We start from the raw sequence: 23476 nt of genomic DNA, 5'->3' as shown, positions 1-23476 counted from the left end.
TGCCCACTGGAGTAAGGTGGGGCTCAGCCACATCCCCCACGACTGGGGAGAATGGCACCGGCTGTGGTGTCCCACCCTACTCCCACAGCAGTGACTGCCACAACTTGCAGCTCAAATTTAGGGTTTGCAAGCAGCAAACAAGGCTGCAGCTCCACTTTGGGTTAGGGGGAGGCTGAATTCATCGGCCTCCAGCCAGACTAAATGCAGGGGGGATGTTGTGCTGCAGGGGAAGAGCTGAACGAGCACTGGCCTCACCTTCGCTCCCGGCTCTCAAAGTGGTCAGCGAGCTGCTCTGGGGCCACACGGAAATCCTCAAAAGGCTGCTGGTACCGCAACTCAAAGGACCCCTCTCTGCCTCTGCTTGCCAGCAGCTGGCTGGAGCCATCCCCTGCTCGTTCCCGTAGGGATGAAGTATTGAAGAGGTTTATTTCGCCATTTTCCTGCTTGGATGAGGAGGGGAAAATGCTGTAGTCAAGGGCTTGTGATTTCAAAGCATATATCCTGTAGTAAGGGCCGGGGTGGTGCAGGGCCCTGGCTGCCCTGCAGGCTGTCCAGGGCTCATGGGGGCTTGGGGTTTGCAATGTGCATCTGCTCTAACAGCCATCGCTGGCTCCCACCAGCACCATTTTAAATGAAGAAATAAAAGAACCATCTGTCTCAGAAGGAGCCCTGCCCTCTGTTTATGCCAACAGGGACAGCCCCAGGCCAGCCAGCTCTGTGATCCTGAGCTGCAATGTCCCTGGAGCACAGACAGGCACTGTGACAAATCCGCCTTCTCCAGCTTTTGCTGAGGGGATTTCCAGGCAAGTCAAACCCAGTGCAGGCAGGACCCTGCCTGAAACACCCTGACTGCTGCAGGAGGCAAAGCCAGTGCTTGCTTTCCTGCTGGGCATCCCTATGGAGCAGCACTGAGAATTCAGCCATCCACAGGCACTCAGGCCAGGCACCACGGAGCCTCACTGCCCCAGCTGAGGCAGGAGAGTGGGCAGGGCCAGGCTGGGCTCACTGGCTCTACTCCTCAGCCCTACAGCATGGTCACCTTCTCGTGTGTGCAGCCAGTCTCACCTTGCAAGGGAAAATGTCTATCTTGACAAGCAGAGAAGCCAGCTCCAGGTTCTCACTGTAGTTGTTCTTCAGGGGAACAGCTCGGAAACCTATGGCAGAGACAGCCCTGGTGTCACTCGCTGCACAGGAGGTGAGGTGGCAGTGCCCTGCCACAGAACTCAAGGGGGTTTTTCTCTCACAAGACCCTTTTTCTCTTCTGCCAAGAGAAGCTGTGGCTGCCCCATGCCTGGAAGCGTCCAAGGTCAGGTTGGGTGGGGCTTGGATCAGCCTGAGGTAGCGGAAGGTGTCCCTGCCCATGGCAGTGGGGCTGAAACAAGATGGCCTTTAGGGTCCCTTCTAATCCAAACCAGTCTATGATTCTGTGATTCTCCAAACCCCCTAATTTCCCTCCAAGTGGCAGGTGGCCCCAGGGGCTGTTAGCAAATGGCTCTGCCTTCCTTTAACTGGATGGGGATGTGACCTGTCATGGGGACAGGAAGGACTGAGCCAGCCTGGGCCCAACAATGCCCTCCCATGAAACTCAGCATCTCCCTGGCTAACAGTGTGAACTGGTGAGGACCACCATGACCCCCCTCCCTGCTGTCCCAAGTGTTCACCTGTCTTCAAGCCTTTCACCAGGAAGGTGGCCTGAGCCAGGAAGTTCTCGTCGCTGAACATGTCCTCCTCGTACACCACGAAGCGGAGGAAGGCAAAGTCAGGGTTGCTGACCTGAAAGTGGAACTGCTTCGGGGTCCAGAGCGGGTTCAGGCCGTTGTCAGCTGCTCACAAAACACAGCTGTCAGTGGGCAGCCCCTCTGAGTCCTTCCACTGCCCCCATGGCTGATGCTGGGCTCGGGGGCAGCACTTGGGCAGCTCCCAGCTCAGTGCCAGGCTTTGCTGCGGAGCCCATGGCTCACACCAGGATCGGGAGTGCTGGTGCATCCCCCTCCCTTCCCTTCCCCACCCCACTCACCCACAATCTCTGTTTTCTGCTTGGCGTTGTCGTACTCAGCACCAGACACCTCCACCTCCACGAAAGGACAAACGATTCCCCTTCCATTTTTGGGAAGGTGCCGGGCCCCCAGGACCTGAGCAGAGAGCAGGAGAGACTTGGTAAGAGACAGGAACAAAGGGGAAAAAATGTGTTTGCATGCCAGGACATTTTCTTCCCAAATAAATCACCCTGGCTCTGCTAATTGGAGAGAGAAGCAGCACTGACAGCCAGCCCAGCCGGCAGCTCGGAGAGAAATAGCTCCCACCCCTGGAAGCTGCTGTGGTGTTCTTGATCCACAGTTTGACTTGTAAGCCACAAAAAAAAGCAGCTGAACTGCTCCAGGTTCTGCCTGCTGCTGGCACGGCCAGGCCTGGGCCACAGCATCCCTCCCCCAGCTGGCCAAGCTGGAGCTGGGCTCCCCGCCGAGCACTGCTCCCTGCTGGGAGCGCTACCCTGCATCCCCTCATCTTTGCCGAAACTTCTCGGCCCTCCTGCCTTGGTGTGAGGAGGAAAAGGAGCTGCCCTCCACCCCTGCTCTGCCTCGTGCCTGCAGCACAGCCTGTGCTCCCCTCAGAGCTGCCTCCTCGCAGCAGAGAGCCGTCGCAGCTCCCTCGTGCCCGTGGCCATATGTCGCTCCAGCGTGCTGTCGGCACGCTGCTGCTGCAGGGGAAGGACCTGCTGCCAACACTGGATCATGTGCTTTCAGTCATGCTGGGCTCGAGATGGCTTCTCCATCCATGAAAGCTGGCTTTGGTGGGGACAGCAGGCAGTTTTGCCAGACAACAAGAGGCTGAGCCTGTCTCTTAAAGGCGACAGTGACTGGCTATGGTACAATGACTCTTGACACTTGCTGGGGGCAGCTGCATCCTGAGGAGCAGGAAGAGTTTGGGAAACAGAATTGGGCAGGGAATTTTTAGGGAGACAGTGGGCATGGGGTCATGGTGCAGAGGGTAATGATAGGGTGTTCTCATGGAGAAGGGCTGTGGCTTTTTTAGGTGGGATCACTCCAAAACAGAGGTGGCCACAGAGGAAACCTGTGAGCACCTGAAGGCAGGATCTCCACTGCATCCTCCCCAAGGTCTACACGAGCTGAGGGGACTGGCAAAGCAGACTGTTGACCCATAGCCTGGTTCTGAGACCACAGGGAATGCCTGTATGGGCTACTGGACCCTGCTGGTCCAAACATGAGAGCCAGCTGGTTTGGCACAGCCCTCCAAAGCTTTGCCTGGTGAGCTCTCCCGTGTCCCTGCAGAGCCTCTGCTGTGCAGCTCTGAGAGCTGTCACAGGAACAATCCAGCCTCAGTTGCACCATTAGGCAAGTAAAAAAAACTCACCAAGCATCCACACTCCATCCTCTGGCACCCCCCACTCTCAGCCCCCCTCCTCTTATCACCAGCAGCACAACACAGAAATGGCCTGAAAAGTTTGCCCTGACCTCGAGCATCTTGCTCTTCCCAAGAGGGGCCAGGAGCAAGGGGAAATGGAAACATCGAGCCTGGAGCAACTGAGTGACAAGGAGGGGACAAGGCACAGCTCTTGTGTTGTTAGCCTGTGGATGGCCGGGCTCTGGGGACAGGCATGCCACCTCTGCGGCTCGTGGATGCCACCTGCTGGCACTGGGACCTGGACGGGAGGAGTCCTGCGGGGAGCGTCCAGGGATGCTCCTGCTGCTCCTCTCCAGGCACGCTCAGCAGCAGCCACGAGTGCTGCTCTTCAGCGAGGGCTCTCCCAGTCTGTGCTGGGGGACAGGGGCTCAGCGGGCTCGGTGAGGAGCAGCTGCAGGCAGAGCCGCGAGCCCACAAAAACCATTCTCTCACCCCAAATCTGGTACCCCTCTGGGGTCTGACCCTGCATTCCCCCACACCAGGAGGAGGTACTGACCTCAATGGAGATGGAGAGTGGTTCTGTGCCCCGCAAGGTGCTCTTGTCAAAGGGGTCAAAGATGTCATCCCTCATGTTGGTCGGCTGCAGGACGTACCCACACTGGCCACTGGACATGAACAAGGCCTGGTTCATCTGCATGGGCTTGTCTAGAGCACAGGCAGGAGATACAGGAGATGAAGTGCACAAGCTGGATCATCGCCCCCATCACTGATGCTTCCCAGGAAGCCCTTGGCAAGAGGACCTGGCTCACCCCTTGGCAATGCTGAGCAATGTATGCCCACTGCAGCCTGTGCACGTGTCAGGGCCATGAGGTGACTCTGTCATGCACGATCTACCCAACTACCCAGTGCTCCATGGGTCACCTCCCTCTTTTCCTATTTTCAGCCTTCCGTGTGCTGCCTGTAGCATTTGCCAAACCCCCTGTGAGATGCTCGAATTCACAGAAGGAATGAAAAAGCCAGCAGGAAGAAAGAGGCAGGTTGTTTACTGGTGTGTTGCTGAGCTGAGCAGGCTCACAGCAGGGTTTGGCAAAGGCCAGGGAAAGGAAGGCTGGACTGCACGGCAGGAGCAGGAATGGAAGCTGGGCAAAGGCAAGAAGAGCAGCCAGCTGGACTCAGACCATGCACCAGCTGGTGTCCCAAGCCCAGGGCAGCACCATCCCCTTTGGCACCTTCCCTGCCTGCCCTGCTTACCACCAGGGACCTGGGAGAACCCCCTGCCTCCTCTCCATTCCATCTTGTTCTCATAATGGCACAATCCCCAGCCTCAGTGCAGCTCCTTGGCTCAGTCCAGCCCTCTGGAGCATATTAACCCGGGTCCCACTGCCTGCAGAGCCCTTCCAAGACCCAGAGCCCATCCCAGCCCCCATTTGCCAGGAGCAGGGCTCAGCAGGTGGCTGAGGAGGCACAGGGCCCCCCCAGGAGCCAGCCCACCCTCCCTGTCCCTGCCTGCTGCGCTCACCCGGGGTCTGGAAGTTGAGTGCCACCAGCTGGCTGCCACAGATCCACATGGGCAGGGGGTCGTAGTTGGAGGAGTCGAGGCGCTGGCCCTTGGGGTAGATGCGGGACAGCTGCAGGCGGTTGTACTGCAGGAACTTCTTGCCCTTGATCTTGTTGACGTACTTTTCCGCCTTGGTCTCGGGAAAGGAGGACATATCCCGGTAACAGGCCCTCTCTGTGCCGATCTCTGGGAGGGGACAGCACTGTGTGAGCCAGGGGCACACTGCCTCTGCTGGCACTTAACCACCCCAGCTCCTTCCTGATGCCACCCTCACACCCCTGGCCCAGGCACCAGGGCTGTGCAGACCCTGCTCTGCCCCAGTGGTGTGTGCCAGGTGCCCAACACCAATGACTGAGAGCACCAACACAGCTCCCACAGACCAGGCATGGTGCTCCCCAGCCCCACCCTCAGCAGCTGCTCTGGGTGCTGACAGACCCCAGAAACAGACCCAAACTTGTACCCTCTGGAGCTACCCAGAGCTCCAAGGTACACTGGGGATTTGGACACCTTGGACACCTAGCCTCTGCTGAGATCTAGCCAAAGCAGCCCCTTGGGGCACACCACAGGGTCTGTAAAGCCACAGTGACTGCCTGTGATGGCCACCAGCTCAGCAGATGCTCACTCTCTTCATCAAAGGGCACAGGTCGGCAATAGACCACCAGTTCTGAAAGCTCCAGGGCAATCTTCTTTCTCCTCTCCATCATCTTCCCTTCAGAGAGCTGCCAAGAGAGGGTGAGAGAGGTGTCAGGCCAGGCAGGAGCAGTGGTGATGGATGACCCAGCTCATAAGCTGACTCTCACTGCCCACACTGTGGGGACCACCAGCAGATCTGCCAGGTCTGCATGGGGGACATCACACAGGTAGGGCCTGGGTAGGTCCTACATCCTGCCCGGAGCAGGACTGGCACTGGTCCCAGCACAGGGCATCTGCAGCCTTGCCACCCTCCACAGATGGAGACCCCCACTTCCTGAGGCTGTAGCACCCACCCAGTTGTCCAATCTTCCCAAATATCCATCCTGAGCCTCTCAAGCCGTGTGGCCACCCCCCCTTGCCACATTGTCCAAGACTGCACTGGCTTTACCAATTCTGCACTGCTCTGCCAGCCATCGCAGGCTGTCACCTCACCACCCCCACCAGCCTGCACCTGCTCCCTGGCTCCTGGAAAACCCAGCACTTGGAGACCCAGCAGATGCCTCCTCCCCGGCCACGGGCTCCCCAGACTCACCCTGGCATCGGCTGTCTGAGCTGCCTCCCGGATCTTCTTCACCCAGTCCAGCAGGTCCTCGTGCGTGTCGGCCGCCACGTCCAGGGACAGGCGTGACACCGAGGACATGCTGATGGAGAAGACGAAGAGCCGGTTGTTCTTCCCCTCGGGGCGGATGGCTGTGAGGGACAGGGAGCAGGGGACAGGGTCACTGCAGGTGCTGAGCCAAGCCCTTCACATGCAGGAAGGGAGAAGACAGGCACAGGGACTCGTGGCTACCCCGGCACTCTACAGCTACAGGAGCTCCCATTTCTGGCCACTGGAGGAACAGATGGAGCCCAGGCAGCAATAAGGGAGGGCTGAGAAGCCTCAAGGGGCCTTTGCAATGCTCCCTCCCTGGCTGATTTATTAAAAAATATGGATATTGATCTAGTACCAATATCCAACTGACAGAACTCTAACAGTTAAAGTTAGACAGTGTGTGTTTATTGCAGCGCCGGGCAGCGTGGGGGATAGCTCCCAAATACACACCACAATTTACAGGTGATTACAGAGCCCTTTTATCTATACAGGTATTGAATACCCAAAATACAAACACATATTCATAACTTTGGTACATCCCATTCCCTGCTTCAAAAGCTATTAAGCATGCGTAGTGTGTTTCTTGAAATGGGTCGGTGGTCCCTTTCATGGGGAGGGGTCCCAAAATGAGCAAGTAAATGAAGTCTTCCTCGTTCTGACCTTTCCACTTTTTCAATGCAAATATGACAAATGAACCCTTGGTAGAACTCCCATTCCCTGTCTTCAACTGGTTTCAGAACAGAGGAGGCCCATGATTGTCTTATGTTCCTAAAAGCTATTTTTCAGTTTCTATATTCTTCATTATAAACCCAGCTAACCAAACATTGTGTTGACAAGCTATCAATTATCAGTTAACTACTAACTCTTAACTTCATCAAGGCCTACCCATTTATTTTAATTAACTCCGATAAAGCTTATCTCTAACTAAAATCTTAGCTCCTCTAAAATCTCTAAATTCCTTAAAGTTCATGTCTGATGGCACTCACCGATCTGGCAGGAGGGCACGTCCAGGACGCCTCCGAGCAGGTCTCCCAGGGGGCTGTTCTCATCCAGCTGCTGCTGGGAAGGAAGCACAGCAGGATGGTGCTGGGCATGCCGGGCAGAGCAGCCAAGCTCGGGGCACAAACCCTCCTTGCTGCACTCATGGCCACACTCACCTCCCGCTCTGGCTCCAGGCTAGTGGGACTGGTAATCTCCTCTACGTAGTTGGAAGGGAACCACAGCTGCTTTTTGCCACCATAATCTCCTCTCCACCTGGAAGGGAGGAAGGCGCAATGTCAGCACTGGCCACGGGACTCCTGAGTATTCTGAGTGGGGGTGAGGGGAACAGGCAGCTCTTCCATCATCTGCTTTTAGGGTTTGTGAGGCTTTGGAACTGTGCTGCTCATGGGTAATCCCCAGACAAACTCACTCCTAGAGCAGACACATCTTTGTGTGGATGGTGACAGCAAGGTTTGACCATATCCCCTCGAGAAAAGGGAGGCTCAGGACCAACTCACCAGCCTCCTTCCTGTTTCTCCACGTTCTGGATGATGGCATTTTTGGTGAAGGTGAGCTCATCCTCCCTCTGCGCCTTGTAGTCAAACAGGGCTTTGACTGCACACTGCAATGAGGAGGGGTCCCATGAGGCTGGCAGGGAATGGACACGTGGACAACGAGCCCACAGGATGAGAGATCACCTCCCACCACAGATGTGCTTGTTGGGGGCTGTGAGGCACATCATGTGCAGGCAAGCAGCATCCAGCCCTGCTGCCAGACCTTAGTGACACCTTGCAGAGCAAATCAAGGCCCCCATTTATGCCAAAGCAGAGCTCACAGGTCTGGTATAGCCCCACACAGGCACCCTCCTCTGTCCCAAGAGCCACTGAGGGGCTTAGTTTGGACAGCTCAGAATACGAGGCAGCCCAGCCTGGGAACCTGGAGGCTCAACCTCCACTGTCTCTCTATTCATGGTCTAGAAATGGATGTGCAAACTAATACAGCTCCTAGAAAATAAAAAGATTCTTGCTAAACTGCCCAGCCCTGTGGTTTGTTTTGTGCCAAACAGTGAGAGTGTACCTTGAAGGTGGGCATGGGGTTGGCTTCCACATAGAACCCAGGATGGCGTCCCTCGTACAGGGCTCCATAGTCCGGCTCCTGTGGAAGCAAAGGGACAGTAGTTACAGCAGTGACTGCAGGGGAAAAGGTTCCCCACCTTGAGGTAGGTGGGAGAGTGCCCCAGGAAGGCACAAGACCAAAGATGATGCTGCAGACAGCCACAGCAGCCCAAGCCTGGCTCAGAGGGGCAGCACCAAACTCCACTCAAGTGTCAGGAAGCCCCAAGAGGTGTGGGCTGCAAAGCACAGAGATGGCTCACACACCACCACCTCAAGGCACCGGCTCAAAAACGACCTGTCCATCATTCTCTGGCTCCTGCACTCACCGCTGTCCCGATCTTCTCCAGGGTCTCCTCGTTGATGGGGTAGCGCAGCTTCATCTTGCGGTACAGCGGGTGCTTCTCGTAGTAGCTGATCAAGTCCACCAGGCTCTCGAACTCAGAGTTGCCCAGCAGCACAGTCTGGCCCTCCTGCTGCACCCGGCAGTGCTTGATCTTCCCTTCTGCCCTGCAGGGATGAAACACAGGGAGAGGCCACTTGGCACCTGGCCAGAGAAGGTCTTTGCCAAAATGAAGACGCCAAGGAAAAGGTGTCCCTGGTGAGGTGGCCAAGCACAGCTCTCTCCCATTGGAATATGAGAGGAAGAGCAGGATCTCAAGAACTTATTCAAGGGCCATCCCAGAGCAATGGGAGTTCTGGGAGGGCTCAAAGCTGGCTGCTGGCACCTGTCCTGCTCTCTCACACACTGCAGCGTCCCAGCTCCACCTCCAGCACCCACCACCCTTGTTGCAGGGACACACCTGAAGGAGATGGCGTAGGAGCTGGGCTCGCTCCTCTTGCGCACCAGGAAGGCTCCATCGCGGGGCACCCGCATCAGCATGTGCTCGGCTTGGGCCCGCGTGAGGTTGGCGTGGTACCACCTGGCAGGAGAGACATCGCTGTGCACAGGTCACACACACCCAGCCCATCCCATCCCACACCCCTGCCACAGCACGTGGCTCCCCCTCCAGCCCCTAAAAGGCTCCTTGAATGCTCCAGAGGAAGACAGGGACTGCAATGGGACAGGCAGGACCAGAGCCTTTGGTGAGGTGTGGCACGGGCCAGGGAATCCCAACCAAACCCAGCAGCTCTGTGCCCTGCACTGAGCCTCCATGAAGAACGAAGCTGTGCAGCATGACTGCTGTGACAGAGCTCCATGGGGAGAAAGTGGGGACCAGAAAACTCCAGCAAGGGAGGAATGGCTGAGGAGAGGTCTGGGAGAGCTTCCTACAGTGTCCTGGCTGCCCAATGGACACACACATGCACTCACTCTTTGCTCTCGTGGGCATTGGTCTGCGGCACTGGCTCCGTCAGCCTCATCTCAAACTCGTTGCACCTCAGTGGCACCTCCTGGTAGTGGGTGATGAGGTCGTAGAGGCTGTCAAACACCAGGTTGTCCGTCAGGAAGAACTTGGGGCTGCCGGCGTCCTGCCGCGAGTGGATCCGGCAGTGCTGCACCTTCCCATTGCGCCTGTGGAACAGGGAGGGAGGGAGGGACGGGGTAAGCCAGGCTTGTCCATGGAGATTCTGCACCTGCCTTAGGCACAGCTGCAGCCTGACACGGCATTCCTGCCCCACAGGAGAGTGACTGCATAAGGATCCCAAGGGATTTGACCCTTCTGCAGGGACAGGGAGCTGGCATGGTGCTGGGGCACAGAAATAGGGGAGAGACTGCTCACAGGCCAGCCAGGAACGGGACCCCAGCACTGAAGAACATGGCCAGAAGAAACAACCCCCAGAGCGACACAGACAGTGGGCTGGCACTGGGGCCTCACCAGAAGGAGAGGGTGTAGTCCCCTACGAAGGTCTCGCTCTCTCTGACGAGGAAGGAGCCGTCAGGGGCCCCCGTCTCGATGCAATATTCCGTCAGCAGCCGCTCCGCGATGTGCCGCCCGTCACGGCCCGCTCCCAGCTTCCCGTGGAACCACTTCTCCGTGGAGTGAAGCTCGGTGCTGTTGCTCACCTGGCAGGGGGAAAAAAGCCATCGCCTTGGGTCACTGAGGACAGGCTCATGGTGCTGGATTCTGCTTTGCTCAGGGGTCTTCCAGCTGGGAGCAGGGAGCTCCTGAAGCAGCTCCCATCCTCCCCACCACAGGATCTCCCCCTGAAGTCAGCTGGCAATGGCAATGCTCAGCCCCTTGGGCAGTCAAGTCCCTTCCTTAGGGAAAAACTCACAGTCCCACAGGAGAGTCCTCACCTCCTTCTGCTCTTCCTCATCCTCGTTTCCTTGGTCACTGGTTGTCTCCCCAGAGTAATAGATCTTGCTGCTGGTCAGCACAAAGTAATGTGGGTTCCACTCCTGCAAGGAAATGAACTCTGGCAAAGAGACCCCTGGGAAGCACAAACTGCCCACCACCCACCCATGGGATCATCTCCTGACCAGTACAGGGTGGGACGATCAGGTTTGTGAAGGACAGCCACCAACACTGATTCCAGTGAGTCACAGGAGCTTGCAATAATCCCCCAGTCCCCCAGAGGCATGGATTTATCAGTAGCAAAAACCCAGCGTGTGACAAATCACACTGCAAACACTCCCACACTTAATAAAAGGAGATGACCAAATAAAGAGCAAATCAATGCAAAAAAACCAAAACAAATCAGTCTGCAGGGACTCAGCACAGGGGCAATCTGAGGTGAAGATACTAGAGATGGTTATGTGGATTTGCCATTGCACTTTACTGTTTAAAAAAAAAACAAACCCTGTTCCATTTGCACGTGGCTTTGCCAGACAGACCCTCAGCAGAGTAAAGCTGCTGACGGTGGGCTGTGAGTAAATGCACACAGTGATGAACACTCAGTGCTGTACAAAGATAAACCCTTGCTTAGGTGTGTCAGGTGTGCAGGCACTTGGCAAGAGGCAGGGCTGGAAGCGCAGCCATCTCCAGAAATTCCTGCAGCACAAATCACAGGCTGCAGTGCCTTGGCCCAGAGCTCCCTCTAGCTCAGCCTTCTGCCTCTAGCAAGGGCCCACAGGAGATTCCTAGGGAAGAGCATGGAGACAGCCACCATAAAACACCCCCAGCCTTCAGGGACACCTGAGAAACCAGACAGACTGAGAGCCTCTCCAATCACTTGCACCACAGCCCTTCCTTCCAGCACACACAGCACCTGCCAGAGCCACCACGTCATTGACAGAGCAGGGACTGGGCCACCACAGCACAGACATACGTGATTGATGGGGTCTTCCAGGTAGAGGATCCCATTCTTGATGGAGTTGCTGATGTCATTCTCTGAGTACATCACAGACGTGGGCAGCTCCTCGTAAGCGCTGCCCTCCGCCAGCTTCTTGTGCTGAGGGATGAGAGAGGGGGTCAGGCACCCAAAACCAGAGTAGATTTCCTGGTGAACAGCCCTAAAAGCCCAGGTCTGCTGCAGTGCCCAGCTCCTCCACATTAGAATAAACAAGACCCATGCCACAGGGATCATCAAACAGCACTGAAGTCCCACCTCTTCTTCCCAAAGGTTTTTCCTCAAGCAGAAATACCAGTGCCCCCCATACCCTCAAAGAAAGGCAGCACCCAGCTGCTGATCTCCTTTCCCAGCAGATTCTCTGAAGTGAAAGAGCTTTTTTGTATCCAGTTGTTCTTAGCATCAGGTCTCCACTTCCAGCCCTATACACTGCCAACCCCCCCCTTCCAAAGGCAGCTGCCTTCAGTCCCAAACCCTCACCCCATTCCCTCGCTTAGGAGCCTTGCTGGGCAAGGGAATTCACCTTGATGAGAATCTTCCTCTTGAGCTGGTTTGGGGATGGAAGGCCATCAGCAGAAATATCGACTGGTTTGGTCAAGAGCATGTCTCCAAAAACCTTCTTGAAATTCTGAGCCATGTTCCTCTGCTGAGCAATGCTGCAGTGATCCTCAATGGACAGAATGACAGGGAAACTGGGAGAAGGAGCAGAGCCATCAAAAACAAGAATGGGATCTGGATGGAACCAAGGACTTCTGAGCTCTGTCTAAAAGCCTGCCCTCTGTGCCCTCCAGGAGCAGGGGGGCTTGTATCAACAGCCATCTGTGCTGCCTTGAGCACCCAGTGTAGCCACTCTTCAGGAGTGCACGGGGTGAAGGACTGCCAAACTACTGGGATTTACCCAAAGCCCATCCTTCCACAACATTTTCCTGGCAAGAATCTCCCTTTGGCTTTTTGACACGCTTTTTTCCCAGCACACCCAGGCCTGGTGCTGCAGCTCTGGACAAAGCGAGCTTCACTTTGCTACAGCCTTGGCTCCACCCTCTCTCTGCTCTGCTAGCTGAAGTGCTGCTGTACTCACTCAGAGGTGACAAAGGCGTGCTCCTTGATGGTGACCAAGACATCAGAGAACTTGATCTTGGTGGTTAAGGTGTGTCCGTGGTAGATGACTGGCATGCCATCGGGACCATCCCAGCAATCCACTGAAAGAGACCCACAGGGGAAACTTAGCCCAAAGGCTGGAACAGAGGCAAGACATGGACATGAGATGGGCTGAGCCAGGTGCTGCTGGGAAATCTACTGGAAGGCAATAAAGGAGTGAGGTGATCAGTGAAAGCCCTGATCTTCCTGTGGGACCAAAACCTTGGACACAGATCACCCAGTGCCACAAAGCAAACGACCTCCGCTCTTTCTGCACATCATGGTCTTAATGTTGACACTGGCCAGTGAAAGGTTTTAACCATGTGCTATGTAAATCACATTAAAATCTCAAGCCCTTGTGTATCTTGCAAGGAATATGGCCTAAACTTGGGCTATAAAGATAATGTAATTGGTTTGTAGACAGTTTCTCTTAAGTATAATGTGCACGTGTAAAACTCAGTGCAGTAATATAGTTCTTCACATTCCACGAAAATTTATAATAGTGGCAATAAATAAAACATCAGTGTTTACCTTTTTCCCTTGCTGGCTTAATCACCAAAACCTAAAAGCTGTTTAATGTCCCTTTGGTGAATTTTTAGAAGAAATGAGGAATCTGGAACCATAAGAGTAGTGAACATACACACACGCTGCACATCGCTCAGACACCTCACACACAAGAAAATTCATTAGAGGGAAAAAGGAAGCATGGTTGGAGAGCAAGGGTGTTTGTGACTGCCAAGGCTCTGCCTTCCTTGCAAAGCCTCCCCTGGGCACCACAAGCTGCTGTGATGGCAGACAGGAGGGGCACCCCGGGGTACTCACGTTCGATGCAGCGGCAGCCCATGCGCAGGCAGCGGGCGTAGGCCTCCAGCGAGGACTCGCTCGAGAACTGATCCCCCGTCAGGTACCTTCCAGGTGAGACAACACATCAGCACACTGACAAGCCCAGGGTGGGCACAGATGTCTGCTGGGACACTGTGGACCTGCCCCTGCCACGGGGCAATGGCGGGAGAGGAGCTTCTCCACACCTGCACTTTGCCCGGGTGAGGGGTTCAGCTCTGCCCCTGCTGCAGGGGGCTGCCAGCGCTCCTCTGAGGTCCAGCCCCAGCTCCTGAGACAAACCTCACACAGCAACATCAGCACCGGTGCCACAAAGAGCCCACTGCAGCCTGAGAGCAGGGCTAGACAAGCTCTTGCAGCCAGACAGGATCTCACTGCCTGCCCTCAGGGCTGCTCAGCTGGCTTAGGCTCTCGGTCCTTTACCTTTGGGTTAGCGTGAGCACAGACAGAGCCTGTCTGCACAGAAAGCAGTTCCTGCAAAATTATTCTAGCAGCAGAGAGCGGAAAACGGCCAATTTCAGCCTGACAGGGTTCATCACATCTGTCCTGAGAGGGTCTGGAGAATGACATTGCTAATGGTGAGAAATTACCAGAGCAACAGCTCAGGACGTGAAGGCACCTCAACGCCTGTGCAGATCTGTGCTGCTGACAGTGCCTGAGCACAACATTTATGGCTAAATGACAGAAGAGAGCACCAAGAGGAAGGTCTCTAACATACTGGCCTTGGTTTGGAAAAGCCTTTTTGACCCGTCATTGGAATCAGGCAAAATACTCCCACCCCAGCATGAGAGAAGGATGCTGAGAGCAGCTGGGTGGAGAGAGCCCTCCCCTTGTCCTTACGTGTTGTGTGAGGAGGAGATCCAGTAATGGGAGAGAGGGTTGTTCATGTTCTCCAGACACACCATGTCCAGTTGTGAGTTCCAGATGCTGTTCTCTTTGGAAAACAGGAAGGTGAGAAACTGCTCAGGAAGAAACAGAAACGTGTTAATGATGCAGAGGAGCCAGCTGCCGTGGTTTAGCTTCACACACATCTCCCATTCTGTGCCAGCAGGCATCCAGCACAGACTGACCAGGGCTGCCCCACAGCACACCAGCTACCTGAGCCAGGGTGCCTGAGTGACCACAGCTTGGGCACTGCCACCTACCCACTGAGCTCTGCCAGATATCTGTGTGCCAGACCCTTTGACCCAGCTAGAGACAAATTAATGCCTCTGCATTTTATTTTGCAGCTCACATGGCAGGCAATAGCTTACTATGGCCATGTGGGTCAAGGGACAAGGGACCTTGGCTTAGTCCAGAGTGCCAGTGACATGGTCATCTCTAGTTGTTTTTATTCTTAATTCAGCTCTTCTTGCTTTGAAGAGATCCTCACATACCCCGAGGCAGCCTTAAGCCAAAGGCAGCCCCTCTCCTCCTCCAGATGAGCTGCCTGGTGAGTACTCCCAGCTGCACACACTCAGCACAAGAGGACAGCCCACAAGCCATTCCCTCTGCCAACCACGTCCATCTCCCAGGGCTACGCAGCTCCCAGGAGCTGTGACCCTTCCAGCACCCCCACCGTGCAGCAGAGGCACAGACAGCAGAGCTGTCACACCTCAGCACACATCACACCAGGGATGCCATCCCCTGCGTCACCCCACGCCACACACGCCACCTTCAAGGTGTCTTACTTCGTCCAGGGAGAAATAAGGCTTATCAATCTCCCTCAAAGGGTCTCTCAGGAAGTTGAACATGAATTCCTCTACCTGACGGGTATCTGCAGCCCAGAGCTCCTGCAAAGCCCAGGGGAGACATAAAAGAAGCCATTTCAGAACGTATTACTGCAAACCACATGCAGCTCATCCAGTTCGAAGCTTTAACCATTAAGGAGGCGGTTTTGGATGCAAGACCATCTCTGCCAGGAACTCAACTGTCAGCACAAGTGCTGGAGAGCACACAAGGAAGAAATCTGCCCTGCTTCTGAATGGGCTTCATTTTCTCAATGCCGTGCATTTTTCTCTCCAACAGCTCCTTTGAACAACATCTGCCATCCCTCCTCCTTCGGCAGAGAAGCCAACCCAGCTTCCTTTGGCTCTCTCCCCCTGGGTTTCTTTCATTAGCCACCAAAACATTGCATCTCCCCACTGGTTAACTCCCTGCTGGCTGCAGACCTCAGGCAGGGAGGTGGCAGTGGGGGACAGGGCAGAGCAGGAGCTATGAGCTATGGCAGGGTTTTGCCAGCCAGTCCTGCCCTCCTGGAGGACACCAGCAATGAGACAGGAACCTGGCAAGAGCCAAGGGGTCTGTGCTGCCCACAAATGCACAGCTGGTGCCTCTGTGTGTGTCTGCACATGCATGCTGTGCTTGCTGAGTGACCCAAATTGCTTTTAAACTGAAGAATCAGCAGCTGAATCCATCAGCTACGCCTCAGGAACTGCTGACACCTCCTGAGCAGCAGGATGGACATGACTTCTTGGCTGCAGCAAACCTTTGGTAACCAGCTGAGGTCATGGGGACTGAATCAACCTCCACTGATCAGTTCCTGCCTCCTGGGACCCCCACTCCTCCCAGATCTCCTGGGTCCTTTTCTGGCCAGGGTGCCCAGCTGAGTTCAGGTCTGCCCTCCCCAGCACTTCCCCTACAACACCTCCTGCTCCAGAAGGATGAGCTGTGCCAGGCAGAGCAGCCCACAGCCCAGTCATCCCAGCCCCCCAGCAAGGCTACCCTCGGAGCACCGGACCCCTAATGTCACCAGTGCCTCCCCACTGTGCCTCCCCACTGCCTGTGCTGAGCTCACCCTCTGGTACTCCAGCAAAAACTTCTGCAGCTCCAGCAGTGACACCCTGAAGTGCTCAGACCTTTCTGCACCCCTGACAAGCAGAAAGAGAGAGAGGAGCTTCAGTCACTAGTGCAGCACATCACGTGAGATGCCATCTGCCCCCTCCCTGGCACGTGCAGCCAGATGTGCCCTGAGCATGCAGCTCTGAAGGAGCAGAGTGATGAGCAGAGAGCTGAGGAGAGCAAACATGTCCACATCCCAGAACCAGGAGCAGTACAGGGCTCACACTGACAAGGGCATGATAACATGAAACTCTGGTGAAGGGCAGCAAAAACCATTAAAGGATGGAATAGTGAAAAAAAAAAATAAAAAAAGAGGGTTTGGTTTGAACCTGAGTGTAAAGAACTAAATAGGGGCAGGGCAGTTAAGGGATGACTGCAGACAGGACAGACCTACAGACATGCAGAGAACATGGGCTCATGGAGGCAAGACAGGGAATGAAGAAGGGAACTGTTTGTAGGTGATAACCTTGAGAGACTGGTCCATGACTGCTGTAAGTCACAATGGACAGCCAAGGGCCATGCTGGGTACTAACACCACAAAATCCAAAGTGGACTGGGCAGTGCTGGCTGCCCTGGGCACAGGGATGAGCCAGATGCTCTGCTGAGGAGCCTGACATCTCTTTTCTATGGTTATAAGGAAAAAAAAGGAAGGAAACCATTGGGAATTACCTGGACAATCAGTAAGTCTTTCGCTCTTTAGCTCCTGTGTCTCAATTCAAGCCAATTCTTTCTCCCACAGCCAAGGTGAGCAGAGGGCAGGGAAGGGCACAGCTGGCAATGGCACCAGAGGCACTGCCTGGGTGGGGAGGGCTCTGCAGCCACCACGAGCATCATCCCTGGGAGATGGCTCAAGGTCTGATCACTTCACATCAACCAACTGACCTGAGCTGGATCCCACTGGGATGTCTGGGAGGGAGAGAGCCCTCCCTGCCCTGAGCTACAGCGACTACAGCAATGATGCTTGTTCAGAGCACAGAACCACAGGCAGCACAGGAGCAGGAGGAGTGCACAATGCCTCATCCCAACATGCTGCTGCAGGGCCCAAAGCACGTTATGGAGCAAAAGAGAACAGCCCCTTCCCCAGAAAACACAGAGAGTTATCCACCTTTCCAAGAACGGGACATCCATCTGCAAAAGAAGAAGCACAAGCATTAGGTTTGCATTCAGTAACTTCTCCCAAGAGATGAGCTCACCCTGAGGGCAGCAGGGTTAAAAAGCCAATTAAGTGGGAATGCCCAGTAACAAATATGGTTTCTCCCTTCCCTCTCCTCCCCTGGAGAATTCAGCTCTTACTGTTTTCTGGGCGCTGAACATGAGGCTGCGGTAGAGCTGTGCGAACTGCCCATACGTGATATCCCCGTTCCTCTGCTCCACATCCTGAAAAACAAATCAAACCCAGAGGTTTTACAGAGGCCACAGGTAACTCTGTGTGGCTTAAGGAATGTCTCTTTCCACCAGTATCCCTGGGGAAAGAAGGAGGGGAAAAAGGCCAAAACCCATTCAGACTTTGCCTCCTGCACAACGGCCTCAAGTTGTGCCAGGGGAGGATTAGATTGCATATTTTGAGAAATTCATGAAAACAGTGGTCAGGCAATGGAACAGGATGCCCAGGAAGCGGTGGAGTCACCATCCCTGCACCTGCTCAAGAAACATGTGGATGCAGCACGTGGGGGACGTGGTTTAGTGGACATGGCAGTGTTGGGTAATGGTTGGACTCAATGATTTTAGAGGGCTTTTCCAATCTTAACAAATCTACCACAGTCTCTGCTGGGGCCAGCGAGACCCAGGGCACAGGCACATCCTAAAATGAGTTTCATAATTCCCCAAGCTCACCCACACCAAGACAACCCACACACGGATAAAGTGTCACCACTTACTGAATACTTACAAAAGGATAATTTGATTTTTTTGTTTGCCCAGAGAATCTGAAGTGTCTGGAAACTGCAAGACCCAAAGTGTGTGCTCTCCTTTGGATACACCACTCTTTGGCCTTGGAGTTCTGTGCTGGTGGGAGCAGCTAGTCACCATGAGATGACCCTTCATGCCCGGGTCAGAGGTGATGCTGGCAGAGCATCACTCACTGGCAGGGGGTGCAAGAGCCAGGATGCAGGACCTGGCAGCTGTTCTGCACTCTACCCCACAGCACCAGCCCATGACTGGAGCCAGGAGCAATGAGGGGAATGTGGGAGGCAGGGTGGGGTAAGGAGAGGGTGCTGGCCACAAATGGGCCAGGGTGCGGCACCCAGTGGGAGCTGGCATCTCTTCAGTCACCACCGTGGGTGGGGGCCCTCCCAGGAAAGGCTGGGAGGCTCTGCAATATGCAAACACTCCCTGGGAGTTGAACCAGCACCAGTTTTTGCTCAAAGGCGGGCAATGGGCTGCTGAGGGTCCCTAGTGCTGAGGGGGAGAGCAGAGGGGTCCCACACTCACCGTGAGTCTCTCGCGCAGGAACCTCATGTTGGGGACGCGGTAGTTGACCTGAGACAGCATGCTCTTCAGATCCTTGGCGGAGATCCTGGCTCAGCAGGGAAAGAGGGGACACCTGTTCAGGAGTCTGGCATGGAGGGGTCTCACCCTGGGGCTGGAACACGCCCAGAGAGGCTGTGCCCAAAGGGACATCAGCTGTGGCACAAGGATGGATGCGTGACCCCAGAACGATGCTGAGGCTGGGAACAGTGGGGAAGAGGTGGGGAGCAGAGAGAGGCACCTACAGGTCAGTGGGGACTGCAAACACTGCTCCTACAACTCCTGACAGAGCAGGGTGAGCCCAGCAGCCTCTGCCCAATCGAGCTGATGCCACAGCTGGCAGGCAGCACCCACTGCCTTAAATGACCAAGCAGGAAGAGGCATTTCTCAAGTATCTGTGCCCCAACATTGATGCTGGGTGACCAGCTCGCTTCCAAAACCCACTCCCTGGCCTGCTGGAGGAGGACAGGCTCTCTAAGTGGTTAGGACTCAGCTAATTTTATCCTAAGGAGAGGAAAAAAGCCATTTTAGGTCCCCAGCCACAGGCACAGCACTGCCACGTCGTGCCCAGCTGTGCTCCCCCAGCCCCACACGCTGCAGGCAGGAAGCAGCCAGCATGGCTGTGCTTCCCAAAGCCCTCCACACCAAAGGTGCTGGTTCCAGACCAGGGAAAGCTCCAGCGCCAACCCTGAGCAGGATCCCACAGCCCAGCAGGCAGAGACAGGCAGGAAGGAGCTCTGGGCTGCCCTTGCCTGTTCCAGAGCTGTCCCCACATGGGGCACCAGCCCTGCAGCAAGGAAAAATGAAGACGCCTTCCATCTGCAGGATTTAGAAGCTGAGGGGTCTGTGTCCAATCATTTCCTGGCAGCTCCTGCCTTAAAAGCAAGTCCTGGGAGTCCACCCCTGCAAGCACAGATGGTGCTTCTGTCCCCCACTGAGCACGTGGGAACACAGGATGCTACAGGATGCTCCCCCATCCCACAAAGCATAGGGCAAGTCTGGAAATCCTTATGGCTTTGGGGTGCAAATATAAAAATACCAGGGAAGATGCCCTGAACAGGGGATTTAACCCAGGGACACGCTGGCATTCACATGTGACATCTTTTTTACACTCTTCCCTGAAAGCAGGGTGATCTCAAGCACCACAGGAAGGAGGAGGGATGGAGAGAGCTCCACGGAGAGGGAGAAACCGGCTGGTGTCAGGCGCTGCAGAGCCCAGGGCTGGGCAGCCAGCAGGACACAGAGAGCCCTTGTTCCTGGCCTCAGAGCCCCGGGGACCCAGACACACACAGGACGTGGCCCAGCTCCTGTGCCCTGCCCAAGGCCAGCACCCAGCCATCCAAGGACTTTGCAGTGTCCTGCCACTCACTGGCAGAACAGAAAAAGAAGAAAAAAGAAGCTGGGAAATGGCCCCAGCCTCCCCTTCCCTCATGGCTGTACAGTCAGCAACACAGCATGAGTATGTCCCCTGCACCTCCACCTCCCTGGGCAGGTGAAGCTACCCTGGGGGCTCAGAGTGAGTGTTCTGGGGAGCAGATCTGCCCCTTCCCTTCTCCAACACACCCAGCATCCAGAGTCATGTGCAGGGTGCTGTGTGACTCCCAGGCAGGGGGTCCCAGCCGTGGGGTCCTGGGTGACAGGGGAAGGTGTGGAATGAGCCAGGAGTAGAAGAGATGCCCTCACATGTCAGGAACCACAGCATGCAACAGCTGCCATGGGACCCCCAACAGGACACACGGAGTCCCCAGGGCTGCCCAGCAGCAATCCCTCCTTGCTGAGAGCATGAGACTGCAAAAAAGCTCACGGAAAAAGAGCAGGAGAGGCTGGAAGAGCAGAACCAGCAGCAGCCATCCCTGGGGACTCGCTGGAGCTGCCACTCAGCTCTGGTGATGCTGAGCTGTTTCACAGGAGGTGCTGGAGCACAGCCCTGCTCACTGATGTGACAAGAGCAAGCCCTGTCACAGCTGTGACCAGCACTTCCCTCTCAGCCACAGAGGGAGGACAGGGTACAGAAGGATTTTATTTATTGTGTGTTATTCATCACGCTAAAGTGCTGGAGACTTGGATAAACAGCTTGGTAGTATTTTCAGACTAGAAAGTAAAAACAAAATAAATTCATTTTTTCTACAGAACAGTTTTTAAGGTTTCATGGCAAACAGGCCAGAGGCCCAGCCCTCTCACAGGGGATGGAAACATTCCCCTGCCAGCCCTCAGTGCTGTAAATGCTGCTCCCAGCCACGGACACATCTCCTGGCCAGAGGTGAAACAGTCTCCTCCACAGCAATTAGGAAAATAACCCCAGCATCCTGTTATCCTCCTCTTTCCACCTAACCTCCCTTGGAAAAACAAATACCCAAAGGGCCAGCAGCCAGTGAAACAGCCACCATCTGCTGGTGCTGCAAGGGACAGCCCGGCCCCCAGCCGGGGAAGGCGGAGAGCAGAGAGAAGAGAGGGCTCCAGCACGAGAGCCATGCCGTACACAAATGCTGGGAATGATTTCTGCAGCTGCCAAAACCCTATCTGCTCTGGGGAGGATCAAGGATGGTGTGCAAGCGGGGTTTTAAAAAAGAAAATAAAAAAAAAAATCACAACTCACTGTTCCCTTTGAAAACCCACTTCCAGGCTGAGAGGCAAAAGCAAAGAGCTCAGTGACATAAAATTTAATGCTGGAATGCCTCACAGGGGCCAGGATTTAATCCAGGAGATGTGTATGTCACATAACTGTAGCCTCTACCTTGCAGAAAATGGATGTTTGTAAAATGTTTGTAAATGGGAAGACCCCAAATCTTACGTGGATATTTGTAAAATGTTTGTAAAGTGGGAAGACCCCAAATCTTTCCACATGCCTTCTGTTGATGTTCTGCTCCTCTCACTCTCTGGGCTGGAGGAGCAGCTCTCCTAATTAAATTAGGTTTTGCACTGAAACCTTTCCCTGTGGGTGACAGGTAAGGAATATTATTGGATTTTGCTGCCTTCATTCTAAATGCTAATAGAAAGATGGTATCAATAGAAGCAACAGGGATGCAACAGGCTGGCTGTCAGCTCTGCTGATCTGCCTTGGGCAGACAGATCTATACATGCAATCTCCTTTTGTACTGCTGGGATGCCATTTCATCAGTTTCACCGCATAACCAGAGGGAAAAAAGGACCGATTATTTCCACTTTTCCTGCACTCCTCCTCCAAAACCTCCACACAGCTACCCCTGCACCTGCCTCAGTTACAGAATTAGGAAATATTGTGCCCAGTCACCAGTGTGTATACAGCCCAAGCCTGGATTCAAAAGGTGTGTGGCTTATGCAGAGCAGCTGCAACAGATTAAAGCTCCTCTTCTTCTCCTTCTGCCTCTGTGAGGATTTATCCCCCCTCCAAAAATCTCCTGGCACCCAGCAGTGTCCTCTTCATGCCACAGTGTAAATCACTGCAAAGGCAAAACTGTCCAGTGCAGCAGGATCTGCCCCATGTGTCACACTCCTGGCCTGCTCCTGGACAGGGTCACTTCATCCCCGGGCTGGCTGTCCTGGGAGGGGCACAAGGACAAAGCAGGGCATGCTCTGGACACCAGTGCTCTGCAGTCAGCCCTCTCTGGAGATCAGAGCATGGAGAAGGGGCAGGTGGGACCTACGTGCTGCACAGCAGCTGGAGGCAGGGCTGGGGCCCCAGGGGAGCACATTAACACGGGGATCAATGCTGAAAGGTTAATGGGCTCAGTTAACATCCCTGCCAGGGGAGAAGCATGTCCCACGGATGGAAGGAGGCAAACAACAGCAGCTCAGTAAGAGCAGGCTGGCAGCCAGCACTGGGACTGGAAAACTGGTGATGGCAGTGGGACAGAGAGCAGAGCACGGTGGAACTCACCTCCCCAACAGGAAAACGTCCCCTCCCTTATCTCATGGTGAATCATGACCCAATTCCCTTCCCTTACCTCCTCACGACATTTTACTTGCTAGGACAACACTAAGCACTCACCCAAGAGCCCCACAGGCCAAGCAGTGGGATGATCCATGCCCTTATGGGCCTCAGAAAAGGAGAATGGAACAAACAGGGTGGAGAGTAATAAACACAACCCCGTTCAGCCCTGACGGGGTGCCCTGAACTGCCTCTTGGCTCTTGGATGTCTGCTTCCTTGGGTGGTGCCAGGTGGGGGGAAGGTGTTTCACAGCTGTGGGCTCTCAAGGTGTTACTGGGTCTAAACAGCTGAGAAATAGGGCAGGAAAACAAGACAGCTTTTTTATGCTTTTTTTAATTCGGTGAAAATCAGCCAGGGAAGTTTGGGACTTGCATTACAGTTCCTTGAAAATGAGCATTAAAAGCCTAAAGAACCCAACAAAACAACCCAAAGGCTGGGGTTTCAAGTGAAAGGTGAACCCTTCCAGCCCAAACCCTCCCCTGAACATGACTGCAGGCTCCCCCCTCCTTACCTGTCCTCCCGGTTGCGATCCAGGGAGTAGAACTGCTTCCGGAGCCACCTAGGCGGGGAGGCACAAACAGGCACACACTCAGCCCCTCAACAACCAGCCCCTGCTCCAGCCCCTCCCCGGAAGATGCTCAGTGCCACACCATCCACTCCACATCCCTCCTTCCCACCAGAGAACCCGGCTCTGCCCCTTTCACAGGCAGCCTACCCTGTTTTCATACAAGTTCTGCTTTAAAAATGCCTCTGCACTGAAGTGCTACAGATAATA

The 23476-nt window shown here is 54.9% G+C and overlaps 1 protein-coding gene across 4 annotated transcripts in view; it reads right to left on the bottom strand.

Annotated features, from left to right (window-relative positions):
• Window positions 1–23476, bottom strand: part of PLCG1 (phospholipase C gamma 1) — a 44497-nt gene that overhangs the window by 1501 nt on the left and 19520 nt on the right. Inside the window, exons 4-31 of one of the 4 annotated variants that reach the window (XM_038158563.1) lie at window positions 23213–23260; window positions 18758–18842; window positions 17621–17704; window positions 17433–17455; window positions 16284–16356; window positions 15178–15279; window positions 14348–14466; window positions 13490–13575; window positions 12609–12729; window positions 12054–12222; window positions 11510–11632; window positions 10539–10640; window positions 10117–10304; window positions 9612–9812; window positions 9103–9222; window positions 8629–8809; window positions 8265–8342; window positions 7706–7809; window positions 7364–7460; window positions 7193–7265; window positions 6147–6304; window positions 5544–5640; window positions 4883–5107; window positions 3920–4068; window positions 2018–2132; window positions 1662–1823; window positions 1066–1154; window positions 256–443 (exon numbers count right to left, since the gene is read on the bottom strand). In XM_038158563.1, the coding sequence (XP_038014491.1) occupies window positions 256–443; window positions 1066–1154; window positions 1662–1823; window positions 2018–2132; window positions 3920–4068; window positions 4883–5107; window positions 5544–5640; window positions 6147–6304; window positions 7193–7265; window positions 7364–7460; window positions 7706–7809; window positions 8265–8342; window positions 8629–8809; window positions 9103–9222; window positions 9612–9812; window positions 10117–10304; window positions 10539–10640; window positions 11510–11632; window positions 12054–12222; window positions 12609–12729; window positions 13490–13575; window positions 14348–14466; window positions 15178–15279; window positions 16284–16356; window positions 17433–17455; window positions 17621–17704; window positions 18758–18842; window positions 23213–23260 (3360 nt within the window). The remainder of the gene's footprint in view (window positions 1–255; window positions 444–1065; window positions 1155–1661; window positions 1824–2017; window positions 2133–3919; window positions 4069–4882; window positions 5108–5543; window positions 5641–6146; window positions 6305–7192; window positions 7266–7363; window positions 7461–7705; window positions 7810–8264; window positions 8343–8628; window positions 8810–9102; window positions 9223–9611; window positions 9813–10116; window positions 10305–10538; window positions 10641–11509; window positions 11633–12053; window positions 12223–12608; window positions 12730–13489; window positions 13576–14347; window positions 14467–15177; window positions 15280–16283; window positions 16357–17432; window positions 17456–17620; window positions 17705–18757; window positions 18843–23212; window positions 23261–23476) is intronic. The other 3 variants (XM_038158565.1, XM_038158564.1, XM_038158566.1) reach the window with 3 other exon arrangements.

Source organism: Motacilla alba, chromosome 20 (genome assembly GCF_015832195.1).
Source record: "Motacilla alba alba isolate MOTALB_02 chromosome 20, Motacilla_alba_V1.0_pri, whole genome shotgun sequence".
In the NCBI taxonomy this organism is placed as follows: domain Eukaryota; kingdom Metazoa; phylum Chordata; class Aves; order Passeriformes; family Motacillidae; genus Motacilla; species Motacilla alba.
The sequence above is the reverse complement of the archived record's forward strand: the minus strand, read 5'-3'. Positions and strand labels throughout refer to the sequence as shown.